This window comes from Bufo gargarizans, chromosome 7 (assembly GCF_014858855.1).
Source record: "Bufo gargarizans isolate SCDJY-AF-19 chromosome 7, ASM1485885v1, whole genome shotgun sequence".
NCBI classification, from domain to species: domain Eukaryota; kingdom Metazoa; phylum Chordata; class Amphibia; order Anura; family Bufonidae; genus Bufo; species Bufo gargarizans.
The window spans coordinates 199,195,504-199,222,374 of NC_058086.1; the positions used below are offsets into that span (position 1 = coordinate 199,195,504).

General features: G+C 42.9%; 1 protein-coding gene across 1 annotated transcript in view; it reads left to right on the forward strand.

The window, feature by feature from the left end:
* FOCAD (focadhesin) overlaps nt 1-26,871 on the forward strand; it is a 226,511-nt gene that overhangs the window by 143,233 nt on the left and 56,407 nt on the right. Inside the window, 8 exon segments of the mRNA XM_044300978.1 lie at nt 3,627-3,759; nt 6,535-6,723; nt 10,271-10,392; nt 11,563-11,655; nt 14,529-14,617; nt 17,439-17,480; nt 18,339-18,447; nt 22,096-22,212. Of these exon segments, the coding sequence (XP_044156913.1) occupies nt 3,627-3,759; nt 6,535-6,723; nt 10,271-10,392; nt 11,563-11,655; nt 14,529-14,617; nt 17,439-17,480; nt 18,339-18,447; nt 22,096-22,212 (894 nt within the window).

Sequence of the window (26,871 nt, forward strand, 5' to 3'; positions counted from 1 at the left end):
AAAAAAAGAAATCTACTTCAGTATTTTATTGTCTTTTACACTAGTTAAACCCCATGGGATATTTAGGAGTAGTGCACTGTCTGTAACTCAATATGTTACATGTGGTGCTTATTTGGCGGCTGTGGAAATCAAAATCTGAAATAACTAGCATATAAAATGATTATACAGTGAAGCGCCTGCACATGGTACTCATAAAAGAGAAAAGAGCTGTGTGACAGACTGAACTGGTGTTGGATATGTGTAATTATGCTATACTGTGTAACTTGTTATCAACCCCGCCCCCCCCCCCCCCCATCCCTTTCCCCTTCGTTATCTCTCATTGTACTGTAAAAGAGCTCAGGACAATGACATTTTGGCCAGGCTCCTGCTAGAGCTGTCTGGAGCTATTTTAGCAGGTGGACCCCTGTGGTGTGGTGCGGACAGAATGTCTGGGGAGGGGAAGGGGGATCTGATAGGATTACAGTTTCATCTGATCACTTTCTGTATATAAATTTGTGCAGTTGCTCAATAAAGCAGACTTTATTTCACCTACATTGAGTCCTCGACCAGTGATTGGGGAAAACTGGGAGCTAAAGATCAGCGGTTTGTAATATCTCCTTGTGACGAATACCACACCTCGTGCCCGCTTGACGTCACCTACATCGAGCTCACGAGACATGGTATGGTCACGGGTTACCAAAGTATGACGTTACGCCCTTCAGAGTAGCAGGTAAGGTAAGCTTGGTACAGTTTACACCATGGATGTCAAACTCATGGCCCTCCAGATGTTGCAAAACTACAACTCCCATCATTCCCTGATAGCTGTAGTATGCCCAGGCATGATGGGAGTTGTAGTTTTGCAACAGCTGGAGGGCCACGAGTTTGACATCCCTGGTTTACACAGACACCTTCTGTCCACGCGGGCACAGAGAGGCAACAAGCTGAGAGAGCCTTTTCACTGCCGCAGTGAAAAAAGCGTAGTCTCAAACCGGGTATCTGCCACCAGCTTCTCGTTTGATATAAGCCATACAGGTGATATAGGTACAACAGGGTTAAGCAGAACAATAAGTCAGTTTACCAGATATATGAGTCCTTTGGGTAGTGGTGAGTTCTTAGCTGTATTCACACAGGAGGCAGTGATGTCAGCTGGTTGCAGGTCCCTCCAAACACATTGCACAATGTGACCCCTTTCAGAGAAAGACCCCGCCCGCTGGCTTGCATGGGCTTATGACCTGTAGCTGGCCGCTCCCCTCCCTGCCTATGGGTGGGGTCCCTCTATCTCTGATGCTGGCAGCAAATGACCCATAAAAACCCTTAGGGTTCATATTCCTAGACAGAATGTTGCAGGAAGATGGTTCCAGGCCCAATTGATCCACCTGGGTTCCGGCTACAACTAGAGCCAAACACGGTGCCGCTATGTGGTTTATGTGGGAAGATAATATGTATATCTCCCTTGCCGGGCATCCTAGCCTCAAGCCAGGAATACGTGGACGTTTGGCTTTGCCCCAGGATTGCAAAAAGATAACCGAATTATGTCTGGGATGGACGGACGGTTCATAATTCCTTATGAAATGTAGGTGCCAACATGTCTGCTAGATTCAATTGAACTGGGGAATGGTTTAGACCCCCTGCAGAGAGGTTTTCTTGCAGGATCCCTGCTGTCTGAATGGAGGTGTGAAATGTAACCAAATATGGCCTGCTAGGAGTTTTCTGCTATCTGGCTGCGGCTTTGAAGCAGGGCCCTCCTGTGGAATTCACTACCTCTGCTATCTTTCAGCACCGTGGGTGTGAGGACATGGTTGACAGTAAATATTAATCCATATTCCTGACACTCCTAAACAAGGAAGAATACAGAGGCGGACATACTCATCCTGAGTATGGGAGGTCTGTCACATTGGTGGCAGCAGTGGGATTCTTTTCCTTGCCTAAGTAGACATTCAAACCAGCACTGGGACCAAGTTTTCTGCTGACATAGAAGAGCCACAGTTGCCTACAGTCATGGAAGCGCTGGCCCAGCTCCAGAATCCTGGTTCTACCCAGGACAGGCTGAGAAGGAGAGGCGCTTTGCGCCGGGAGATCTGGAGGGAGATGCTTCAATTGCAGCAGCACTATTGTGGCAAGGTCCTCCCTACATCTGAGGAACGATACTGGCAATAATGGGACTTGGATTTTCCTTTCCTGGAAGAGCAGCCTCGGGAGGAATGGCTGTCAGAGATGGATGAGCAGCTCCAAACGGAACTGATGCTGGATGATGGGTAGAGAGCCCAGAATGGAAGATAGGAGCAATAAAATGCAAACTGGAAAACTCATTTAAAGAAGAATTCCAATATCTATCTCTATAGTCTGAATAGATTACAGACTGCGGCATTACTCCCCACATACAAAGCAAACGATTTTAATTAATTAATTAATTCATTTACTAAGCAAAAGTACTGTTCCCCAGTAGGGTGACCACCACATTACACGGCAACCTAAGCACAGAACAAGTGGTCACCTTGTAGGGTCTTGGAGTCACATGATCTGCAGCCTCCAGCCAATTTAGTGCGCATTTCTTTGTAAGGTGTTGTCATAATTTCTTACGAGGCACATGAAGAACCCTGCAAAATGTCTGAAGGCTTCAGATTTTTCTAAATGGGTAAAGAAGAATTAGGAATTTTCAAATAACTTGTTCTGTTTGATAATACCCTTGTAATATCTTCTACCTGTATATAATATGGAAGTACAACCAGTATTCCTCCATGCTGGCAATTTCCAATTATATGTAACAAGGAAGCTACAGATGTAGCACTCGGCTAACAGATGGCACGCTGTGCCATTAATGTAGAGACAGTGCTCTGCAGTATTCGCCATTCTACTGCTACACGAACAGTGTAGTGTGCCACACTGGTTAGTTTAGCAAATGCTACATCTCTTCTTATCAGATTAATGTATTATATAGTACATCTTTTTTTATTTTTATGTATCTATGTATGGTCTAATTTTATTTCCTTATGCATTCAACACATTATTTTAGCCATTACATCTCTACCTGTTTATATTTTTGGACAATGAATGAGAGAAAGGGTTAAAGGCTATGTACACCTTCGGAGGCAATTTTATCGCTAAAAATCTTTTTTTCAATTATTAAAATTATTGAGCTGTTCTGTCACAAAGGGTTTACTGTTTTTCTAACTGTGTGACTGGTACTTTCACTTTGTGTTAGTCATCTAATAAACCTTATCTCTAAACTACTAAGAGGTCATAAACCTTTATTTAAGCCACATTCTTATCAATAAGATAAGAACTGAGCTATAATATAGTGTTTTCAAGGTCAGAGAGCAGAGATAAGGAGTCCGTCTGCTCCTCAGATGACGGAAAAGACAGAAAATCCAAAGGGTGCTACTAGAGCATGTCGGCTCTCTACAGAAAAAAGGAAGCCATATTTTTAATAAAATATTTTTTTAGTTCAAAATCAGTACAATGCAATAATAATTTAAAAAAATTGCCCCCAAAGGTGCACATAGCCTTTATGTTTGAATCAGAATTTTGATATGAAACACATTGTTGATTTTTTTAAATTTTTTTATTATAGACTATGTGATGAAAATGTCATGACACATGCTTTAGAGGATCATCACTTTAATACAATCTATGTAATTGGACTTTAGGCCAGACCAGAGATTATTCCACCAGATGAATGTGAAGAGACTGGAGAAGAGGAAGATAAAGAAGTGGACCTATCTGTACCAGGTTCTTCATATATCAAACTCATGGCTCTTACCCCTTCTTCTGTATTACCTGGTAAGTAGCTCAAAGCATATGTTAAAGGGGTATTCCAGTAACAAGAAGGTATGTCCTATCCAATGAATAGGAGAAACATGTTAGTTCGGTGGGGCTGAGCTATCTGAATACAGCACTCTGCAATCTCCTTCAGTCACCTAAACTTTTAATGGAGTGGCAATGCACATGCTCAACTATTACTCCACACAAATGTGCTCAAAGGACCCCTGTTCTCATGTTTGGGGGTTTTCAGTTTAGAAAAATAACTTTTAAATGCCCTGTTAGGGAATTCTGAGTTAATGTGCAGCACGATGGCTCAGTAGTTGGCACTGGTGCCTTTTAGGGTTGGGGTTCTAGGGCCGAATCTGACCAAAGACAACATCTGCATGGAGTTTGTATGTTCTCCCAATGTTTATGTGGGTTTCGTCCAGCTACTCCTGGTTTCCTCCGACACTCCAAAGACTTACTGGTAGGGAACTTAGATTGTGAGCCCCATTGGGGACAAGAAGTGATGATAACATCTGTAAAGCACTGCGAAAAAATGTCAGTTCTATAGTAAGTAAAATAAATGGAGTGGGGTCACCATATTCAGGACTGCTATTCTTGAGGATCTAGTAAATATGTGTTCTACAGGGACAGCCCCTGGGTTAAAATAGACAATTCTTCAGTCCCCCTATGGGTTAGCTGCAGGGAAATGTAATACTTGTGGTCAGATGTCCGCACACATTACAGCTCAATGGTTGGGTTCCCTTCTCTCAGTTTGTAAGGACTCTTCTAACAAATATGGATTGTCCAATCCCCTTCAAAGTTCAATGCAATGTATTTGACACTTCAGCAAAAGAGTAAGTGAGTATATCTGTAAATGAAATGACTCCCTATAGTGCAGAATCTATACTGACAATCCATAGAAGAAAACATGACATCTACACATAACCAGGTTAGCGGCTTTATTTAGGTGACACAGTACCAAGTTTCATTTAGTCAGTGCCCTGTATCTACCGCAGCAATAGTTCCAACTGTGCCAAACTTCATACTTTGAGCTGCTGAACTTTTGAACCCTTTTGTACAGTACTCTGCCATTGCTAAGGCTATGCCCAGCACAATGCCACAGTGTCTTTGTATGTTTCTCAAATGTCACGTACCAGTCAAGCACAACCTGAATATTTTAACGTACCATTCAATTTAGCCATAAATTTAGCAGATACTTTTGGAAGTATGTGAATGCCCTGAACTGCAATCCTTTAACTACAGGCAGCTGCTCAGTCATAAATAGCTGCTATGTATTCACGCAAGACGCTTTTGGATTGGTACAGTTTTTTTGCGCTTTTATGCTTTCTCTTTGAGTTGATTTTCAGTTTAGCTATTACTGTCAGTGAGCTGATGTTGTAAGGCTGGATTTGCACAGGGCGTTTTTTGGTGAGCTTTTTTTGAGCCATAAGAAAGGCCACATTAATGTGAAATACATTTATGGTGCCCACGTTATTTTACTGTTTTTGGTAGACTATGCCAGAGAAGCCAGGAAAACACAGAACATTAGCACTCTTCTCCTCTTTGCTAATTGTTAGAGTAGATCATTTTAGCCTTCACTCCAGGCTTCAAATTAAAGGATCAGAATCAGTAGAGACGGGTATGAACTTTCATGCCTCCAGAACGTTTCTGGGGCTCTGGCTCTAGAAGTGTTTATTTATATACTCCATCATACAGAACCAACTAGAGTTGTTGCGATACCAAATTTTTTAATCGATTCTGATACCATAAAAAAGTATTGTGATACTCGATACCACGTGAAAAAAATAAACCAAAAAAGCCACGTGCATTACGCATTTTAAAAAAATTGGCGAATCGCGCAGTTTTTTTTTTTTTTCTGTTCCGGCGTTCACTGCATAGATTTTTTTTTTCTTCTATTTTAATAGTTTGGACTTTTCGGACGTGGCGATATGTGATATGTTTATTTGTTTATATATTTTATATGTAATTAATACTTAATATTTTGGTGGGGATTTTTTTTTACTTTATTTCTATTTTTTACTTTTTTATTTAAGAACTATTTCCCCCCTTAGGGGCTAGAACCTGGGATTTTTTCATCCCTTGTCTCTATCAGGGCGAATAGGACCTCACCCTCTCCCTGCTGCTCTGTGCATCGTGCACACAGCAGCAGGGAGCCGACTATGGCAGCCAGGGCTTCAGTAGCGTCCTGGCTGCCATGGTAACTGATCGGAGCCCCAGGAATACACTGCTGGAGCTCCGATCAGAAGCTGCCACTGCCACCAATGAGAGGAGGTGAGGGGACTCTGTGGCCACTGCCACCAATGATTTTAATACTGAGGGGGGGGTGGACTGCGCCACCAATGATAATTAACCTTTAATACAGGAGGCGGATACTAGCAGCAAATCAGCGGCAGATAACCCCTCAGGTGTCACACCTGCTTCTCTCCTGGGCGTTCTGAGATGGAAATCCCGGTATTGTATCGATACCGGGACAAAAGTATCGATTGGGTATTGAAATTTCGATACCCGCAACAACCCTAGAACCAACCAGTTATGAAGCATATCATATTAGATAGTTGCATATATGTAATAACAATTAAAGGGATTGTCCAAGTTATTTTTGTTGATCACCTATCCTCAGGATAGGTCAACAATATCAGATCGGCGGGGGTCCGACACCCGCAACCCCCCGCTGATGAGCTGGTTGAAAAGAGTGCTGTGCTTGTGCGAGTGCTGCATTGCATGTCCCATGAGAAATATAAATCTGGTACTCTCATACTAATCTAATAAAACTTGCTCTGCTTTCAGCATATGAAGAGTTCCTTTCCTCACTGGTGAAACAGGAAATGAGTCGCATGCCACGTGGTGTCTATCATAATGCCCTCAGAGGTGGCATTATAAGATCTGACCAGGGGAAAGCTGTAGCGGGAATCCCAAGTTTTATGCTAAAAATGTACGAGAAAAACAAACAGCCCGGCCTCAAACCAGGACTTGCAGGTGAACATGCTTCATTTACTCAGATGTACATATAGACATTGGTAAAATTAAAATAAGTAGTTATGTGCTCCCTTAATAGATCTGGAAGTTAAAAATCTAGGGACGGGCAAAGTTGTTTTGTCAAAAAGACAATATATACGTAAAAGGATTTTAGCAGTTTATTAACCCTTTTAAAGGTGACACCCAGAACGCTCTTCATTGGTAACCCAGCCCTCACTTTGCTCTTTGTGAGGACCTTCTTTCTCCTATTTCAAGTGTCCATTGTACAAGTTACTTATCATAGCTAAGGCAGTACAGTACACTTCAACCATTAAGTTTCACAGAGGGCAATATACTGAGCTAATGTAAGGGCAAACGTTTTACAGGTGACTGTATTTGTGAGTTATTTACTTCCTTCTGGTCCTCCGCTGACCGACACCCTGACTCTCCAATTAACACTGCGTCTTATGTGTGGGCAGGAAGTCAGTTTCTATGAGGTTGTCATGGCAATGAATAGAGAAACTGACTTCTTGTCCACATATACAGGTCCTTCTCAAAAAATTAGCATATTGTGATAAAGTTCATTATTTTCTGTAATGTACTGATAAACATTAGACTTTCATATATTTTAGATTCATTACACACCAACTGAAGTAGTTCAAGCCTTTTATTGTTTTGATATTGATGATTTTGGCATACAGCTCACGAAAACCCAAATTTCCTATCTCAAAAAATTAGCATATTTCATCCGACCAATAAAAGAAAAGTGTTTTTAATACAAAAAAAGTCAACCTTCAAATAATTATGTTCAGTTATGCACTCAATACTTGGTCGGGAATCCTTTTGCAGAAATCACTGCTTCAATGCGGCGTGGCATGGAGGCAATCAGCCTGTGGCACTGCTGAGGTGTTATGGAGGCCCAGGATGCTTCGATAGCAGCCTTAAGCTCATCCAGAGTGTTGGGTCTTGCGTCTCTCAACTTTCTCTTCCCAATATCCCACAGATTCTCTATGGGGTTCAGGTCAGGAGAGTTGGCAGGCCAATTGAGCACAGTAATACCATGGTCAGTAAACCATTTACCAGTGGTTTTGGCACTGTGAGCAGGTGCCAGGTCGTGCTGAAAAATGAAATCTTCATCTCCATAAAGCTTTTCAGCAGATGGAAGCATGAAGTGCTCCAAAATCTCCTGATAGCTAGCTGCATTGACCCTGCCCTTGATAAAACACAGTGGACCAACACCAGCAGCTGACATGGCACACCCCAGACCATCACTGACTGTGGGTACTTGACACTGGACTTCAGGCATTTTGGCATTTCCCTCTCCCCAGTCTTCCTCCAGATTCTGGCACCTTGATTTCCGAATGACATGCAACAGTCCAGTGCTGCTTCTCTGTAGCCCAGGTCAGGCGCTTCTGCCGCTGTTTCTGGTTCAAAAGTGGCTTGACCTGGGGAATGCGGCACCTGTAGCCCATTTCCTGCTCACGCCTGTACACGGTGGCTCTGGATGTTTCTACTCCAGACTCAGTCCACTGCTTCCGCAGGTCCCCCAAGGTCTTGAATCGGTCCTTCTCCACAATCTTCCTCAGGGTCCGGTCACCTCTTCTCGTTGTGCAGCGTTTTCTGCCACACTTTTTCCTTCCCACAGACTTCCCACTGAGGTGCCTTGATACAGCACTCTGGGAACAGCCTATTCGTTCAGAAATTTCTTTCTGTGTCTTACCCTCTTGCTTGAGGGTGTCAATGATGGCCTTCTGGACAGCAGTCAGGTCGGCAGTCTTACCCATGATTGCGGTTTTGAGTAATGAACCAGGCTGGGAGTTTTTATAAGCCTCAGGAATATTTTGCAGGTGTTTAGAGTTAATTAGTTGATTCAGATGATTAGGTTAATAGCTCGTTTAGAGAACCTTTTCGTGATATGCTAATTTTTTGAGATAGGAATTTGGGGTTTTCATGAGCTGTATGCCAAAATCATCAATATTAAAACAATAAAAGGCTTGAACTACTTCAGTTGGTGTGTAATGAATCTAAAATATATGAAAGTCTAATGTTTATCAGTACATTACAGAAAATAATTAATTTTATCACAATATGCTAATTTTTTGAGAAGGACCTGTATATCAAAACAGATATAAAGGGAAACTGGCTTAGTTGTCCGTAGCAGCCAATCAGATTAATCCTTTTAATTTCTAAAGGAGCTCTGAGAAATACAAGGTGGGATTTGATTGGCTGCTATGGGCAACTAAGTGAGTTTTTCTTTGCAAAGCTCCCCCACTGTGTCAGTCGCAACAAAGCTGAGGACTAGAAGAAGTGGATAATTCACAACCAGAGCCACCAATGAAGACACAACCTGCGCTAGAATTTACAAGCCAGAGAATAAAAAAAAATGGGGAGAGTGCTTCTGTCACTTCCCTGTGATACACAGTGCTTCATGAATAGTACTGCTACCCCTGACCCCAGATCACTAAGTTGTATGTCTGTGCTCATCCCTATTGCCAAAATGTGCACCCACAAACGGTCACTGGAATACATTGAGAGTCCTCTCCATTATATCTGCATGCTCCGCACCATGTATTCAAGCGCCAGTTTGCTGGTGCACAATGAAGGAACAGGATGAGTATGAATATATAAATTAGTGATTTGGAGTCGGGTAGAGCAGTACTAGTCATGTACTGCACTTCATACAGCTTGGGGGGAGATGATGGGCTCCCTTGAAGCATTTCAATCATTTCTTGTCTCATATTCACATCTTGTTCTAAGCAAACCAATGATAGAAATTGGGAAGTATTCAGTCATACCTGTCTGCTGTGGTGGTCTGCAGTCAGGATGCGAACATCAGACACTTGCATCACGTGGCACGTGGCACTCTTCAGTCATGTACTGCCCTTCTTTTATAAGACTAATATTCTTAAACATTTATTGGGTCATTTATCAAACTAGTGTAAGGTAGAGCTGGCTTAGTTGCCCATAGAAACCAATGAGATTCCACCTTTTCATTTTTCACAACTCCTTTGTAAAATGAAAGGTGGAATCTGATTTGTTGCTATGGGCAACTAAGCCAGTTCTACCTTACACCAGTTTGATAAATGACCCCAATAGTTAAGTCAAGGTATAATAATCATTGGTCTAAGCCTATTATTATGGCCCCCTCTTTATAAAACAGGCCTGCGACTCAGAGATGACTGGTTTTCTCATATATAGGTTAGATTGTAGCATTGTGATATGATAATTTTCTCCCTCTCTTGGATTCAGCCTGTGCCGCTTAATTTGTAATTCTAGATATGCAGACACGTTCCCGATATTTAGTGATGAAATGTGTTGCTGGCAGCAGTCACTGTGTTGAGGCAGACATATGGAATCAGCAGCAGATTATCATACATAATAAACATCTCTGTATGAGAGAAGCAGCGATAATACCCAGGTTTTATTATCGGTATATCAAACCGCTGAAATGGAAAGGAGAATTATTCCTCACCGCCATTCTTATATGTCACTGGGTAGGGACGGTTATTTGCATGTGCATTACTTTGTTTTTTTTTCATTTTCCCTCACCTACTGTAACTTTTCACAGGCGGCATGCTGCTGTGCTATGACCTGCCGGTTCAGACGGACAGGGATGGCAGACCCATCAATCGCTTTCTTGCCAGCCGGGGCCGCAGTTACCAGCAGATGTTAACGGCTCTTATACATGAGGTATGGTGAAGCCTGGAACAGGTCGCATATACACATACCAGTAATCTTAGAACTATTAAAATATCATGCTACAGTTAGTAAATCTCTATATGTTTAGAATGGTGTTGTTTCATGTTTTCCTATTAAACATGATGATCTCTTTGGTAGGAAATAATTAAGCTACTCAGTCTTAAAGGCATCTGTTCAGTGGTGTACATAGAGAAGTAAGGGCCCCATAGCAGGGATCACACCAGGCCCCCACACAGGACAGAAGGGTTTCTGCCTAAACCCTTTTCAATGACACTGCCTCATTTGCTAAAGGTTGTTCCTTTAGAGCAGGCATGCTCAACCTGCGGCCCTCCAGCTGTTGTAAAACTACAACTCCCACAATGCGCTGCTGTAGGCTGTTCAGGCATGCTGGGAGTTGTAGTTTTGCAACAGCTGGAGGGCCGCAGGTTGAGCATGCCTGCTTTAGAGGGTAGAGTCCTGACCAAGTTTTCAACTCCAGTAGCAGAGGAGATTATACCAACTAAGACTGGGCCCCCTCTTGCCCTGTGCCCCATAGCAGTTGCATGGTCTGCCGCTATGGTAGTTACGCCCCTTAATCAGTCAGCAGATTTGTACCTTTGATACTGGCTGACCTGTTACATGTGCACTTGGCAGCTGGATACATCTGTGTTGGTCCCATGTTCATATGTGCCAGCACTGCTAAGAAACATTATGTTTTATATATATATATATATATGTAAATGAGCCTCTAGGAGCAATGGAGGCGTTACTGTTACACCTAGAGGCTGTGCTCTCTCTGCAACTACTGCGCCCTCTACACTTTGATTGACAGGGCCAGGCGGTGTAAATGTGATCACGCCTGACCCTGACTGATCCTAAAGTCTTGCGCTGTGCTGTGAGCCTCAGTATCCAGCACAGGTGCAGTACAGGATAGAAGCTTGCCGGCAGTTCTCTTCTATACTGCGAGACACTTTCCTCTACTGCTCGTACGCCAGATACTACAGCATATGTCGCAGTGGAGACTTTAGGAGACGATGCCTTCAGCTGCCAAGTGCACATGTAACAGGTCAGCCTGAGTCATAGGTACAAATCTGCTGACAGATGGCCTTTAACAATTCTTTTTTTTCTTAAAGTGATTGTCCAGATTGAAACATTATTCATTGCTTATCTTTTTTTCTGTAGGTAAATATCCAGACCTCTGAATGGCATCGATCCATCCTACTTCCACAGTCTTGGCTTTGCTTCATGACAAGGACATACCATGCTGTACTGCAGGTAAGCTGCAGAACATTGCATCCCAGAGAATCACTTTGTAGATCTAGCTACTAGAGGTGAGCTCATTTCTTGAAATTTGTTAGGAGTCTGTTTCTGACTAATCGTTTGGAAGATGTTTCAGGTGCAAATAAATTCAACCCAAATCCAAAGTGCTCCTATTGGCCTGCAAATTTGTTTATGACGATCTGAGGTCTCAGGTCTAATTTTTTTTTTATCTTTAATGAAAATACACTTATTTGTACAGATATTAACTGTAGAAAGAAAAACAAAAAAAGCACAATGTATACAGCAAAATATGACGTTGGTGACCCTGGAAACTATGCTTATTTGTAGACTTCTTATCTATGGAAAGTTTACAACAGGCTTTTGGAAACAAAGGCGCAAATACACAATGTCTGTGGCAGAATATACACTGCCAGTGATGCTGGAAAATACCTGTATTGAACTCTTAAAGGGGATACCCCATGATTAATGTAAAAAATGAAAATCAGACATCCTGTAGTACATGACAATACCTTTCTAACAAAGCTAGAACCAGCCCTGTACCTCGCATGGATCCTGAGATATCCACATTCACTACTGAAATTGCTGTGCTAGATTATCCTGGTTTAGGAGACGTGTCCTTTCTGCTGCAGTTCTCTCCTTGTAATTGCCACAGCTTCTCACACAACATATGGCTGGTGGCAGTTGAAGATTTAAAGTTAACTAAGCATGTTCGACCAACTCAGTTACATGGACAAAAAATGAGGGAAAGAACAAACAGTAGGTGGCGCTATACAAATACATTTTATTGAATAACTCAGTGGCTATACCAAATTTTTAATTATATGAATTTGCTAAAATATTTAGATCCAGTTGCTGGTTTAAAAAATATTGAATATGTCTCGTGACACAACCCCTTTAACTGTAGAAGCTTTGCAACAGGTTTTCAGGGAAAAAATTGGATGGCTCCTGAACATAAACAGTTCTGTGTCTTAAAATGTTGTGCAGTGCAACACAGTTTGTATATACACATATATATACACAGGCACAGACCTACACTAACTCACCCAATCTTGTCCTAGTGCTAAAACCTGTCTTCTATCAAGCAGTTCAATCTAAATAGGTCGTATTTTTCAGACTATAAGACACCCCTCAGGTTTGGTCAACAGAAAATTAGAAAAAAAATATTTTCTTCTTATTAAACCTTCTCTGGTAGTTTAATGACATGGAGGGGTCAAGGTTTGGGGTCTGGCATAGAAGGGGTTATAGTTTTTGGTCAGCTCCATTTAACTTTAGCATGTCATCCGCTCGCCACTGTAACAAACAGCAATGGCCTATCCAAGTAAATGTGTCTCCTGTCATTGCTCTGTAGAGTCCTGCCATGCTTGTTCAGCTACATTTATTTTCTTCTTATTTTTTATTTATTTATTTTTTTACTCTCTACATTATCCACATACACAGACAGCCCTACAGCATGCACATTATACACAGAAACACAGCACTGCTACACACCTAACAAACACAGCTCTACTACACAGCTGATAGAGATATATATATATATATATATATATATATATATATATATACATACATACAGTACAGACCAAAAATTTGGACACACCTCATTCAAAGAGTTTTCTTTATTTTCATGACTATGAAAATTGTAGATTCACACTGAAGGCATCAAAACTATGAATTAACACATGTGGAATTATATACATAACAAAAAAGTGTGAAACAACTGAAAATATGTCATATTCTAGGTTCTTCAAAGTAGCCACCTTTTGCTTTGATTACTTGTGATGGTGCGGGGGTGCTTTGCTGGTGACACTGTTATGCATTTATTCAAAATTTACGGCATACTGAACCAGCATGGCTACCACAGCATCTTGCAGCGGCATGCTATTCCATCCGGTTTGCGTTTAGTTGGACCATCATTTATTTTTCAACAGGACAATGACCCCAAACACACCTCCAGGCTGTGTAAGGGCTATTTGACCATGAAGGAGGGTGATGGGGTGCTGGGCAAGATGACCTGGCCTCCACAGTCACCGGACCTGAACCCAATCGAGATGGTTTGGGGTGAGCTGGACCGCAGAGTGAAGGCAAAAGGGCCGACAAGTGCTAAGCATCTCTGGGAACTCCTTCAAGACTGTTGGAAGACCATTTCAGGTGACTACCTCTTGGAGCTCATCAAGAGAATGCCATAAGTGTGCAAAGCAGTAATCAAAGCAAAAGGTGGCTACTTTGAAGGACCTAGAATATGACATATTTTTAGTTGTTTCACGCTTTTTTGTTATGTATATAAATCCACATGTGTTAATTCATAGTTTTGATGCCTTCAGTGTGAATCTACAATTTTCATAGTCATGAAAATAAAGAAAACTCTTTGAATGAGAAGGTGTGTCCAAACTTTTGGTCTGTACTGTACACACACACACACACACACATACACAGGTCTGTGGCATACACGCCTGACCAAAACAGCATTGCTACACAGCTGACGTGTGTGTATATATAATTTTCTTTAGATAATATATTTTTTGTTGCTAAAAAGTGTGCCTTCTAGATAAAAAAATATGGTATTTTCCCAATCCCCAACAATACTCCCATAAGACCTGGTTGTCTTATGTGTCTAATTGCTGTGTTTGTGACAGACATTTCCTATCACATCAGCCGCTGAGCTCAGAATGGCGTTTCTGCTTGGAACCTTACATATTACCCGAATGTTTGCAATAAAGCCTCAAACAATGTACATCTTTGCCACTTAAGTGTAGGTAGAATGGAAAGTTGTCCGAGAAGTATGGCTGCAAAACCTGGATCTTAAGTTTTCTTTTCACTGTCAGTTTGTTGGTCTTATTGGGATCTAACTTTTCCTTTTATATTTGCAGGGCAGACAAGCTGAGCTGGAGATGCAGCTGAAACATGGAAAAGATGACCCACAAGAAATTCAGTATAAGACATTTACAGCGTGGCTATGGTAAAAAAAAAAATGAAATGGCAATTTACTGTTATTTTATCCACACAAATATTTATCTGACTGCTAAGACGTTGAAAATCCAGTTTACTCATATATTTTAAAGGGTATCTGTCAGCACATCTATACTTATGACGCTGGCTGACCGGTTACATGTGCGCTTGGCAGCTGAAGACATCTGTGTTGGTCCCATGTTAGTATGTGCCTGCACTGCTGAGAAAAATGAGGTTTTAATATATGCAAATGAGTCTCTAGGAGCAACAGGGGTGTTGTCATTATACCTGGAGGCTCAGCTCTCTCTACAACTGCCGCACCCACTGCACTTGGGTTGACAAGACCAGGTGTGATGATTTTTACACTGCCTGGTCTTGCCAATTCAAGTGCAGAGTGAGTGGCAGTTGCAGAGAGAGCAGAGCCTCCAGGTGTAATGGTAACTCCCCTATTGCTTGTATAACCTAATTTGCATATGTCAAAACCAACAGGACCAACACAGATGTCTTCAGCTGCCAAGTGCACATGTCACAGGGCAGCCAGTGTCATAGGTACAAATCTGCTGACATATGCCCTTTAAAACAGTTCTAGTACATGGCCCTATCAGGCTCGGATAGAACAAACACAAGAGAGCAGAGAGAAGTGTAACATTTATTAACACATCTAAAAATACAAAATACACAATAATAGATGCAGTATATCCACAATGGAACTGAATTAAAGGGAACCTGTCACATTAAACATGGTGTCTCGGCTGGAGGCAGCAAGTTATAGAGCAGGAGGAGCTGAGAAGATTTGTATACAGTTTTATGGGAAAAGATTCAGTATAACTTGTATTTTATTCATTTAAATTCCTGCACATTCTGAGCTTTAACGTCAAGGAGCTGGTCCTATCAGTGATTGAATCTGACCACAATAGGCTTATCTACCAAACAGCTCGTAACCCATTTATTTGTATGTCTCATTCTCTGCAAAGTAGCCAATCATTATTATACACATCATACTGCGACAAATCCTTGCCATTCGCTATAAAATGGTTAATGCTACATGTACATATATTAATTACCTATTACATAATTTTAAATGAAATATATTAGTTACATTTTCTGGTATAATCTACGGAATAAAGAGTGATCAAAAATCTCTATGTAAAACACTCCAAACTAGTACCAATAAAAACTGCAGGTTCTCCCACAGAAAATAAGCACCCTGCTTGTTTGACAAATAAAAAGTTATGGCTCTCAGAATATGGCAGCAACAAAATTAAGAATTTTTACTGTAAATGTAGTGTCGCTGTAATCATGCTAAATACTGACCATAAAGGAAAAAAAAAACGATTCAAGAATTATGTTTTATTGTTTGTCACCAAGTGGAATGAAAAGGTTACCCAAAAAATCATATGCATCCCAAAATGGAACCAATGAAAACTATAGCTTGTCCCACATAAAAACAAGTGCCCACACAAATCAATGGAAACATAAAAAAGGTATGGCTTTCAGAAAACTGAGACACAAAAATAGATGATTTTTTTTAAGTGTAATTATTGTGCAAAAGTAGTAAAACTAGTAATACATTTAGTATATAATATAATGTGTTGCATTGATGCAGAATAAAGGTAATCCGACAAAGCTTAATACATAAAGGCAGCTACCTAAACCTTTGGGAGAAAGCATGATCGTGTAGCAGCGTTTCTCAGAGCACTCTGCAGTGTCCACTTCCATCAGCTCTGTTTAGCGTTTCCAACCTGCGGGGTACAAATCCCAATTGCTTTATGTGGTTACGTACTCCACATGCCAAACAGAGGCAATGAAAACCAACAGTACAGAGCGCTCTGAGAAGTGTTGCTGCATGATCATGCCTTCTCCCTGTGGTTTAGGTACTCGTAATAATGGTTAATCAATAAATGATATGAAAGCCGTGACTAAGCGATGGCCCTAGGCGGCTGGGCTTAGGGTAACAGCTGAGTCGGCTAGTGCACTGCTCTTTCCGTAACTCTCATTGTAGTGAACGGGAGCTACAGAAACAGCGTAACAGAACAAGCTCCCAGAGTTACGGAAGCAGCGTAGATTGGTCTGCTATGCTGTTTGCTTAGCTCTCATTCACTGCAAAGGGCATTACAGAAATGGTGAAGGGTCGCCTGTTTGGCTCTTGGAAAACGGCGCGATGGGACAACCCCCTTAAAGGGAACCTGTCACCTGGATTTTGGGTATAGAGCTGAGGACATGGGTTGCTAGATGACCGCTAGCACATCCGCAATACCCAGTCCCCATAGCTCTGTGTGCTTTTATTGTGTAAAAAAACCAAGTTGATACATATGCAAATTAACATAAGAGTCATATCTTACTTGTGTGACCAGAGAAGAGTCATATTTTCAAGCTCTGACTCATCTCAGGTTAATTTGCATATGTATCAAATCTGTTTTTATACACAATAAAAGCACACAGAGCTACGGGGACTAGGTATTGCGGATGTGCTAGCAGCCATCTTGCAGCCCATGTCCTCAGCTCTATACCCAAAATCCCGGTGACAGGTTCCCTTTAAGGTTGTATACCAGAATGTTTCCATTTAGTGACAGCAGAGATCTGGAAATTCTACAGGAAAGACTGTTTTCAAAATGTTTGAATTGGTCAATATATTTTGATTAAGCTTTCATTAGGATTCAACCACCCCCTTTGACAACATTGAGTATGAGATGATTGGTAGGGGGCTTGGACAAGCGAGTGCTAGTATAAGCTGTGTGGATAATGAATGGTAATGAGCTGTGCTTCAGTGTTCAGCAAAGTGTAATAGATTCAGTACCAGCAGTAAGTGGTCTGTCCTTTGCATATTACAGGGTGAGAGATGCTCTTACTGAAGTCATCCGGTCTGCAGTCAAGTAAGCTGTAACAAATGATTATTTCATGCATATGTTTCAATTAAACTATATGATACAGATCTAAGAACCTCACCTACATGTTGTCACCCATTCTCCTTGTGGATTATCGTCTACTGTTTTTTGTATGTCCACCATTTTACATGTCCTGGAATATCCAGCAAGTCATCCATCCATGTACAAAGGACCTCATTAGTTTGGCCAGTGTTGTCTGTTAAAGGGATTGTCTTCTTCAGCAAATTGCATTTATCATGGAGAGAAAGTTAATACAAGGCACTTACTAATGTATTGTTATTATACATATTTCCTCCTTTGCTGGCTGGATTCATTTTCCCATCACATTATACACTGCTCGTTTCCAGGGGTTACAGCCACCCCTGCACCGCAGATACAAGGTGGCTGGTACAGGAGCTGCAAGCATGCGTGCCTATGTGCGCTCCCATGGTCTGAGCCACCAGAGAGGCTGGCACTTTTTCCTATAGTGTGCAAGCACGACCACCACTGCTGGGTTGCAGGGTGGTCTGTAATCATGGAAACGAGCAGTGTATAATGTGATGGAAAAATGAATCAAGCCAGTAAAGGAGGCAATATGTACAATCACAATACATTAGTAAGTGGCTTGTAGTAACTTTGTATACATGATAAATGCTATTTGCTGAAGTGAGACAACCTCTTAAATTGGGCTTTTGATTTTTTTATATAAATATATATATATATATATATATATATATATATATATATGTATGCTAAAGTAGAGCCAAGAAAAGTGGTTGTTCCTAAAGAGTATGCAATAAAGTCCTGTGTGATTAGATAGACAGAAGCTGGTCATTTATCTTACCACTGCTTTACCTCTTTTTGCAGAGATAGCCCCGTGGTGAAGGGGAATGCTCTATTGGCACTTACTGGATTAGCGGTTGCCGTATCTAAATATGAAAGCAGTCTATCTTCAGAAACTGAAGGTGCCCCAGAAGTACGTCTGATTTCTATGATTATGTTTATTTCTTACACCTCAAAAGGAATCTGTCACCTGCTTTTATTGTATAAAACTTGACTGTGTAACATGATTAAAACTATATCTACATCTGGGTTAGAGAACTTTAAAAACTCCAGAAAATAACTTTGTTTGGTATGCAGATTAGGTTAAAGTGCCCAGCAGGGCATCACCAACTGTTCAAGCAGCCCAAGCCCACCTCTCCCCAGAGTTCAAGACCGCCCCTTTACTTGTTTCCAGAGTTTAAGACCGCCCCTTTACTTGTTCCCAGAGTTCAAGACCGCCCCTTTACTTGTTCCCAGAGTTCAAGACCGCCCCTTTACTTGTTGCCAGAGTTCAAGACCGCCCCTTTACTTGTTGCCAGAGTTCAAGACCGCCCCTTTACTTGTTGCCAGAGTTCAGGACCGCCCCTTTACTTGTTGCCAGAGTTCAGGACCGCCCCTTTACTTGTTGCCAGAGTTCAGGACCGCCCCTTTACTTGTTGCCAGAGTTCAGGACCGCCCTTTACTTGTTGCCAGAGTTCAGGACCGCCCCTTTACTTGTTGCCAGAGTTCAGGACCGCCCCTTTACTTGTTGCCAGAGTTCAGGACCGCCCCTTTACTTGTTGCCAGAGTTCAGGACCGCCCCTTTACTTGTTGCCAGAGTTCAGGACCGCCCCTTTACTTGTTGCCAGAGTTCAGGACCGCCCCTTTACTTGTTGCCAGAGTTCAGGACCGCCCCTTTACTTGTTGCCAGAGTTCAGGACCGCCCCTTTACTTGTTGCCAGAGTTCAGGACCGCCCCTTTACTTGTTGCCAGAGTTCAGGACCGCCCCTTTACTTGTTGCCAGAGTTCAGGACCGCCCCTTTACTTGTTGCCAGAGTTCAGGACCGCCCCTTTACTTGTTGCCAGAGTTCAGGACCGCCCCTTTACTTGTTGCCAGAGTTCAGGACCGCCCCTTTACTTGTTGCCAGAGTTCAGGACCGCCCCTTTACTTGTTGCCAGAGTTCAGGACCGCCCCTTTACTTGTTGCCAGAGTTCAGGACCGCCCCTTTACTTGTTGCCAGAGTTCAGGACCGCCCCTTTACTTGTTGCCAGAGTTCAGGACCGCCCCTTTACTTGTTGCCAGAGTTCAGGACCGCCCCTTTACTTGTTGCCAGAGTTCAGGACCGCCCCTTTACTTGTTGCCAGAGTTCAGGACCGCCCCTTTACTTGTTGCCAGAGTTCAGGACCGCCCCTTTACTTGTTGCCAGAGTTCAGGACCGCCCCTTTACTTGTTGCCAGAGTTCAGGACCGCCCCTTTACTTGTTGCCAGAGTTCAGGACCGCCCCTTTACTTGTTGCCAGAGTTCAGGACCGCCCCTTTACTTGTTGCCAGAGTTCAGGACCGCCCCTTTACTTGTTGCCAGAGTTCAGGACCGCCCCTTTACTTGTTGCCAGAGTTCAGGACCGCCCCTTTACTTGTTGCCAGAGTTCAGGACCGCCCCTTTACTTGTTGCCAGAGTTCAGGACCGCCCCTTTACTTGTTGCCAGAGTTCAGGACCGCCCCTTTACTTGTTGCCAGAGTTCAGGACCGCCCCTTTACTTGTTGCCAGAGTTCAGGACCGCCCCTTTACTTGTTGCCAGAGTTCAGGACCGCCCCTTTACTTGTTGCCAGAGTTCAGGACCGCCCCTTTACTTGTTGCCAGAGTTCAGGACCGCCCCTTTACTTGTTGCCAGAGTTCAGGACCGCCCCTTTACTTGTTGCCAGAGTTCAGGACCGCCCCTTTACTTGTTGCCAGAGTTCAGGACCGCCCCTTTACTTGTTGCCAGAGTTCAGGACCGCCCCTTTACTTGTTGCCAGAGTTCAGGACCGCCCCTTTACTTGTTGCCAGAGTTCAGGACCGCCCCTTTACTTGTTGCCAGAGTTCAGGACCGCCCCTTTACTTGTTGCCAGAGTTCAGGACCGCCCCTTTACTTGTTGCCAGAGTTCAGGACCGCCCCTTTACTTGTTGCCAGAGTTCAGGACCGCCCCTTTACTTGTTGCCAGAGTTCAGGACCGCCCCTTTACTTGTTGCCAGAGTTCAGGACCGCCCCTTTACTTGTTGCCAGAGTTCAGGACCGCCCCTTTACTTGTTGCCAGAGTTCAGGACCGCCCCTTTACTTGTTGCCAGAGTTCAGGACCGCCCCTTTACTTGTTGCCAGAGTTCAGGACCGCCCCTTTACTTGTTGCCAGAGTTCAGGACCGCCCCTTTACTTGTTGCCAGAGTTCAGGACCGCCCCTTTACTTGTTGCCAGAGTTCAGGACCGCCCCTTTACTTGTTGCCAGAGTTCAGGACCGCCCCTTTACTTGTTGCCAGAGTTCAGGACCGCCCCTTTACTTGTTGCCAGAGTTCAGGACCGCCCCTTTACTTGTTGCCAGAGTTCAGGACCGCCCCTTTACTTGTTGCCAGAGTTCAGGACCGCCCCTTTACTTGTTGCCAGAGTTCAGGACCGCCCCTTTACTTGTTGCCAGAGTTCAGGACCGCCCCTTTACTTGTTGCCAGAGTTCAGGACCGCCCCTTTACTTGTTGCCAGAGTTCAGGACCGCCCCTTTACTTGTTGCCAGAGTTCAGGACCGCCCCTTTACTTGTTGCCAGAGTTCAGGACCGCCCCTTTACTTGTTGCCAGAGTTCAGGACCGCCCCTTTACTTGTTGCCAGAGTTCAGGACCGCCCCTTTACTTGTTCTCAGTACCTCGCCTTCTCGTCCGCCCCCTCCTCTGCGACGTCACATACTTCTTTTAAACACTACCCGCATCGTTAGCGTTTGTTTCGGCCGAATCTCACGCAAGCTTAGAGACTTCTATTCTATGGGTATTATATTTGCATCATGGGCGCACTACTTATTGTGAGTCCATCCCCACTGCAGGGAAGTGTCTGCGCTTGCACAAAGTTTTACCGGGCAGTCTTGGACTCTGGGGACAAGTTGAAGGGGCAGTTTTGGGCTCTGGAAACAAGTGAAGGGGCGGTTTTGGGCTCTGGAAACAAGTGAAGGGGCGGTTTTGGGCTCTAGGGGTCCTATTTTTGTGGTCAGCGGAGATCTTAGAGGGGAAACTAACAGAGATTAGATGTCTATCAACTATGCTGTAGATAGGGGAAAATGCCGTTGTGGCACAACCACTTTAAGGAAGATATTGATTTTAGTTTGAAAATAATAGAATATTCTCCAGCATCCATCAAGGTTGTGGTTATGATTAAGAACTTCCGAGTTTGAAACATGTTAACCTGTGGTGGAGGGTGGTGAAGATTGAAGTATGTACTTTTATACCGACTTACAATAAAGACGATCAACCTTGATGGATGCTGGAGAATATTCTATTATTTTCTGATTATACAAGGGACGGATCCGGTTCTCTCCGTGCACCGACCGCTTACGATGAGCTGGATATTTTTTTCCTTGAATTACTGACATTGATTTTAGTTTCTTTGTTTAAAATAAAATATTTTAGGACATGGTCTTTATCTTTCGTACATCCATAATACTTTCAGTAGAGCACTGGGAATGTTTTCTGCTCAGGCCAATAATTTCATTAAACATCGTCAGTGATTTATTCTTTCATATTTATTGGTTATATACTTTATTTTGAAGCCGTCTTAACTCTTTTGGATCTTTGTGATTACTTTCCTGCAGATTGGAAATGATATATTGCCCACCAACGCATGGCTTGGTATGGTGGTTGATACCCTGCTGAGTATTATCAACAGTCATTACCATCCCAAGGGCAGAATCTTTCCTTGGTTCCAGCATGTAAGTTTGTTGTAAATGTTTGTCTGTTACATTGAAGTGCAGGCTTGAGTTAGTGTTCTTTTTGACTGTAAAGGCAATCTGTCACCACATGCCTCCATATTAATTCAAGTGCAGTGTCAGATGTGCTCAGGTCTTCTGATTCAGAGTTTCCCCTATCCCAGTGGGTAACTTCATAATCCGTGATTTTTGCACCAAAAGTCTCATTCCGTATCTCAGCCAGCCATGCCTCGCAGTTTTGAGCGACAGGGCCAGGCAGGGAAAATTTAATCTCGCCTGGCTATGTGTTCTCACACATGTGTTGGCGCTTCAGGAATCTGCGCATGCATAGTACATCTTTGATGCTTGCCAGGTCGGAAGTTGTCTGTACTGTGCAACATCATCTTAATCAGATCTTTTAATTTTTGGGAACTGATCTTGGCCTTAATTTGTATGGGGAAGTTTTGCCACAAATGTAATGTAAACAAAATACAGTTAAGAGCACTCCTAATTCTGCTTTATAACGCTCACGTAGTCACGCAACACGGCGCCATAGCCTGAAGGGTTGCTCAATCCTGAGAATGTATCCCCTATCCACCATAAGAATGTGGTGACGGGGTGGATATAGCGGTAGTCACACATGTGTACTGCCGCTCCCTTTAACTCTATGGGACTGCCGGAGATAGCCGAGTACTATACCCTTCTTCTCTTTGTCGGTTCCATATAAGTGAATGGAGAGGCAGTGCACGTGCATTCTCTCCAGGGCATTCCCATAGAGGGGAATAATGCAAGTACATAACAGTTACATGTATAAACAGCTATGTGTGTATATCTGCATTTCGTATTTTTTTATCTGGTTATGGTTACCCTTCTGAAATGATATGAAAATGTAAACACATTTAGTTTCCTTTTACAAAAACGATGGTATTAAAGGCTTTTTGTTGCCTTCCATGTTCTTAGGCATCAATTATGGTCTAGAAATTCACATTATATCTATAACGCCTAAGTTGATGCCCTGCCAAGTTGTGAAGTTTGGTCTGTAGTAAATGAGCTGGCAGCTTTCCATCGGGTCCTGGTGGGAGAACGTAGCAGCAGATGGCTTGTTTCCTATAGGGGGTTAATTCACTTTAATGAACAATACCAAGACATAAATAACGAGGAAGACAAGTCCCAGGATACTTTGCTTCAGATACATCAAAACAGAAAGCACCAAGAGGTTTAGATTCCATGCAGATAGCATATTTATTCCTGTGTTACACACTTAGGCCCTCTATAGCCTTCAACACATTTCCTTGCAGTAAAGTAACCAGAACCTTGCATGCTCTATTCATCTTTTTATCTATGTGCATGGTAAAAATACTGATTGCCATGTCCTTCAGTATTCTCGTGTAAATGGGTCTTATAAATGTGTGTGCAGGAAGACTTAAAAAATTCTAGGTTCTACAGAACTTGGCCCCTTTTAGTCTGTGATGGTATACAGTTGTCTTTCTTTGAGGACGGTTGCAAATGGTTGGAAACTTAATATGAATAGAGTGTTGTTCTTCCGAGATATTTTAACCCTTAGGATACCCGAGATTTTTTCATTTTTCTTCCCTATCTTTCTTGAGCCATAACTTTTTTTATTTTTCTGTTCCCATGGCTCTATGGGGGCTTATTTTTTGCGGGACATTTAACATGGCATACAATGTAGTGAGAAGTAGGGCTGCACGATATGGGAATTTTGTGCGATTGCGATTAGGACCCTAAAAATTGCGATAACGGTATGCGATGCAATATTTTAAGGGAATTGTGCTAGAGGTCTATTTGCTTGGATTTTCAAGGCAAAAGCACACACAAATTACTGATAATGCAGAAATGTAGTTAGGCTTAACTCAAGAACTGAAATGCACAGTGTTTTTCCAAAATAAAACATATTTGACTAAATTAAATAACATATTTGCATTACTGCAAAAGTACAAAATACAAAACTTGCCATTTTCTTAATAGCACTGCACAGAACAGATAAATAAAATAGAATAAATAAAAGAACATTTGTTCATTAACCACCTCCGGACCGCCTAACGCAGATGTGCGGTCCGGAGGTGGCAGCCCTGCGCACGACGACGCATATACGCGTCATCTCGCGAGGGCCGGGATTTCCTGTGAACGCGCGCACACAGGCGCGCGCGCTCACAGGAACGGAAGGTAAGCGAGTGGATCTCCAGCCTGCCAGCGGCGATCGCTCGCTGGCAGGCTGGAGATCCGAATTTTTTAACCCCTAACAGGTATATTAGACGCTGTTTTCATAACAGCGTCTAATATACCTCCTACCTGGTCCTCTGGTGGTCCCTTTTGTTAGGATCGACCACCAGAGGACTCAGGTAGCTCAGTACAGTCGCACCAAACACCACACTACACTACACCCCCCCCCCCCGTCACTTATTAACCCCTTATAAACCCCTGATCACCCCCCTGTCATTGATCACCGCCCTGTCATTGATCACCCCCCTGTCAGGCTCCGTTCAGACGTCCGTATGATTTTTACGGATCCACGGATACAAGGATCGGATCCGCAAAAAGCATACGGACGTCTGAATGGAGCCTTACAGGGCGGTGATCAATGACAGGCGGGTGATCACCCATATACACTCCCTGATCACCCCCTGTCATTGATCACCCCCCTGTAAGGCTCCATTCAGACGTCCGCATGATTTTTACGGATACATGGATCGGATCCGCAAAACACATGCGGACGTCTGAATGGAGCCTTACAGGGGGTGATCAATGACAGGGGGGTGATCAGGGAGTCTATATGGGTGATCACCCCCCCCCCCCCCCCCCCCCGGTAAGGCTCCATTCAGACATTTTTTTTGGCACAAGTTAGCGGAAATTTTTTGTTTGTTTTTGTTTTTTCTTACAAAGTCTCATATTCTACTAACTTGTGTCAAAAAATAAAATCTCACATGGACGCACCATACCCCTCACGGAATCCAAATGCGTAAACATTTTTAGACATTTATATTCCAGACTTCTTCTCACGCTTTAGGGCCCCTAAAAAGCCAGGGCAGTATAAATACCCCACATGTGACCCCATTTCGGAAAGAAGACACCCCAAGGTATTCCGTGAGGGACATATTGAGTCCATGAAAGATTGAAATTTTTGTCCTAAGTTAGCGGAAAGTGAGACTTTGTGAGAAAAAAACAAAAAAAAATCAATATCCGCTAACTTATGCAAAAAAAATAAAAAATTCTAGGAACTCGCCATGCCCCTCATTGAATACCTTGGGGTGTCTTCTTTTCAAAGTGGGGTCACATGTGGGGTATTTATACTGCCCTGGCTTTTTAGGGGCCCGAAAGTGTGAGAAGTCGTCTGGGATCCAAATGTCTAAAAATGCCCTCCTAAAAGGAATTTGGGCCCCTTTGCGCATCTAGGCTGCAAAAAAGTGTCACACATGTGGTATCGCCGTACTCAGGAGAAGTTGGGGAATGTGTTTTGGGGTGTCATTTTACATATACCCATGCTGGGTGAGAAAAATATATTGGTCAAATGCCAACTTTGTATAAAAAAATTGGAAAAGTTGTCTTTTGCCAAGATATTTCTCTCACCCAGCATGGGTATATGTAAAATGACACCCCAAAACACATTGCCCAACTTCTCCTGAGTACGGCGATACCACATGTGTGACACTTTTTTGCAGCCAAGGTGGGCAAAGGGGCACATATTCCAAAGTGCACCTTTCGGATTTCGCAGGCCATTTTTTACACATTTTGATTGCAAGGTACTTCTTACACATTTGGGCCCCTAAATTGCCAGGGCAGTATAACTACGCCACAAGTGACCCTATTTTGGAAAGAAGACACCCCAAGGTATTCCGTGAGGGGCATGGCGAGTTCCTAGAATTTTTTATTTTTTGTTACAAGTTAGCGGAAAATTATGATTTTTCTTTTTTTTTTCTTTTTTCCTTACAAAGTCTCATATTCCACTAACTTGCGACAAAAAATAAAAAATTCTAGGAAAATGCCATGCCCCTCACGGAATACCTTGGGGTGTCTTCTTTCCAAAATGGGGTCACTTGTGGGGTAGTTATACTGCCCTGGCAATTTAGGGGCCCAAATGTGTGAGAAGAACTTTGCAATCAAAATGTGTAAAAAATGCCCTGCAAAATCCGAAAGGTGCACTTTGGAATATGTGCCCCTTTGCCCACCTTGGCAGCAAAAAAGTGTGACACATCTGGTATCGCCGTACTCAGGAGAAGTTGGGCAATGTGGTTTGGGGTGTCATTTTACATATACCCATGCTGGGTGAGAAAAATATCTTGGTCAAATGCCAACTTTGTATAAAAAAAATGGGAAAAGTTGTCTTTTGCCAAGATATTTCTCTCACCCAGCATGGGTATATGTAAAATGACACCCCAGAACACATTCCCCAACTTCTCCTGAGTACGGCGATACCAGATGTGTGACACTTTTTTGATGCCAAGGTGGGCAAAGGGGCACATATTCCAAAGTGCACCTTTCGGATTTCACCGGTCATTTTTTACAGATTTTGATTGCAAAGTACTTCTCACACATATGGGCCCCTAAATTGCTAGGGCAGTATAACTACGCCACAAGTGACCCCATTTTGGAAAGAAGACACCCCAAGGTATTCCGTGAGGGGCATGGCGAGTTCCTAGAATTTTTTATTTTTTGTCGCAAGTTAGT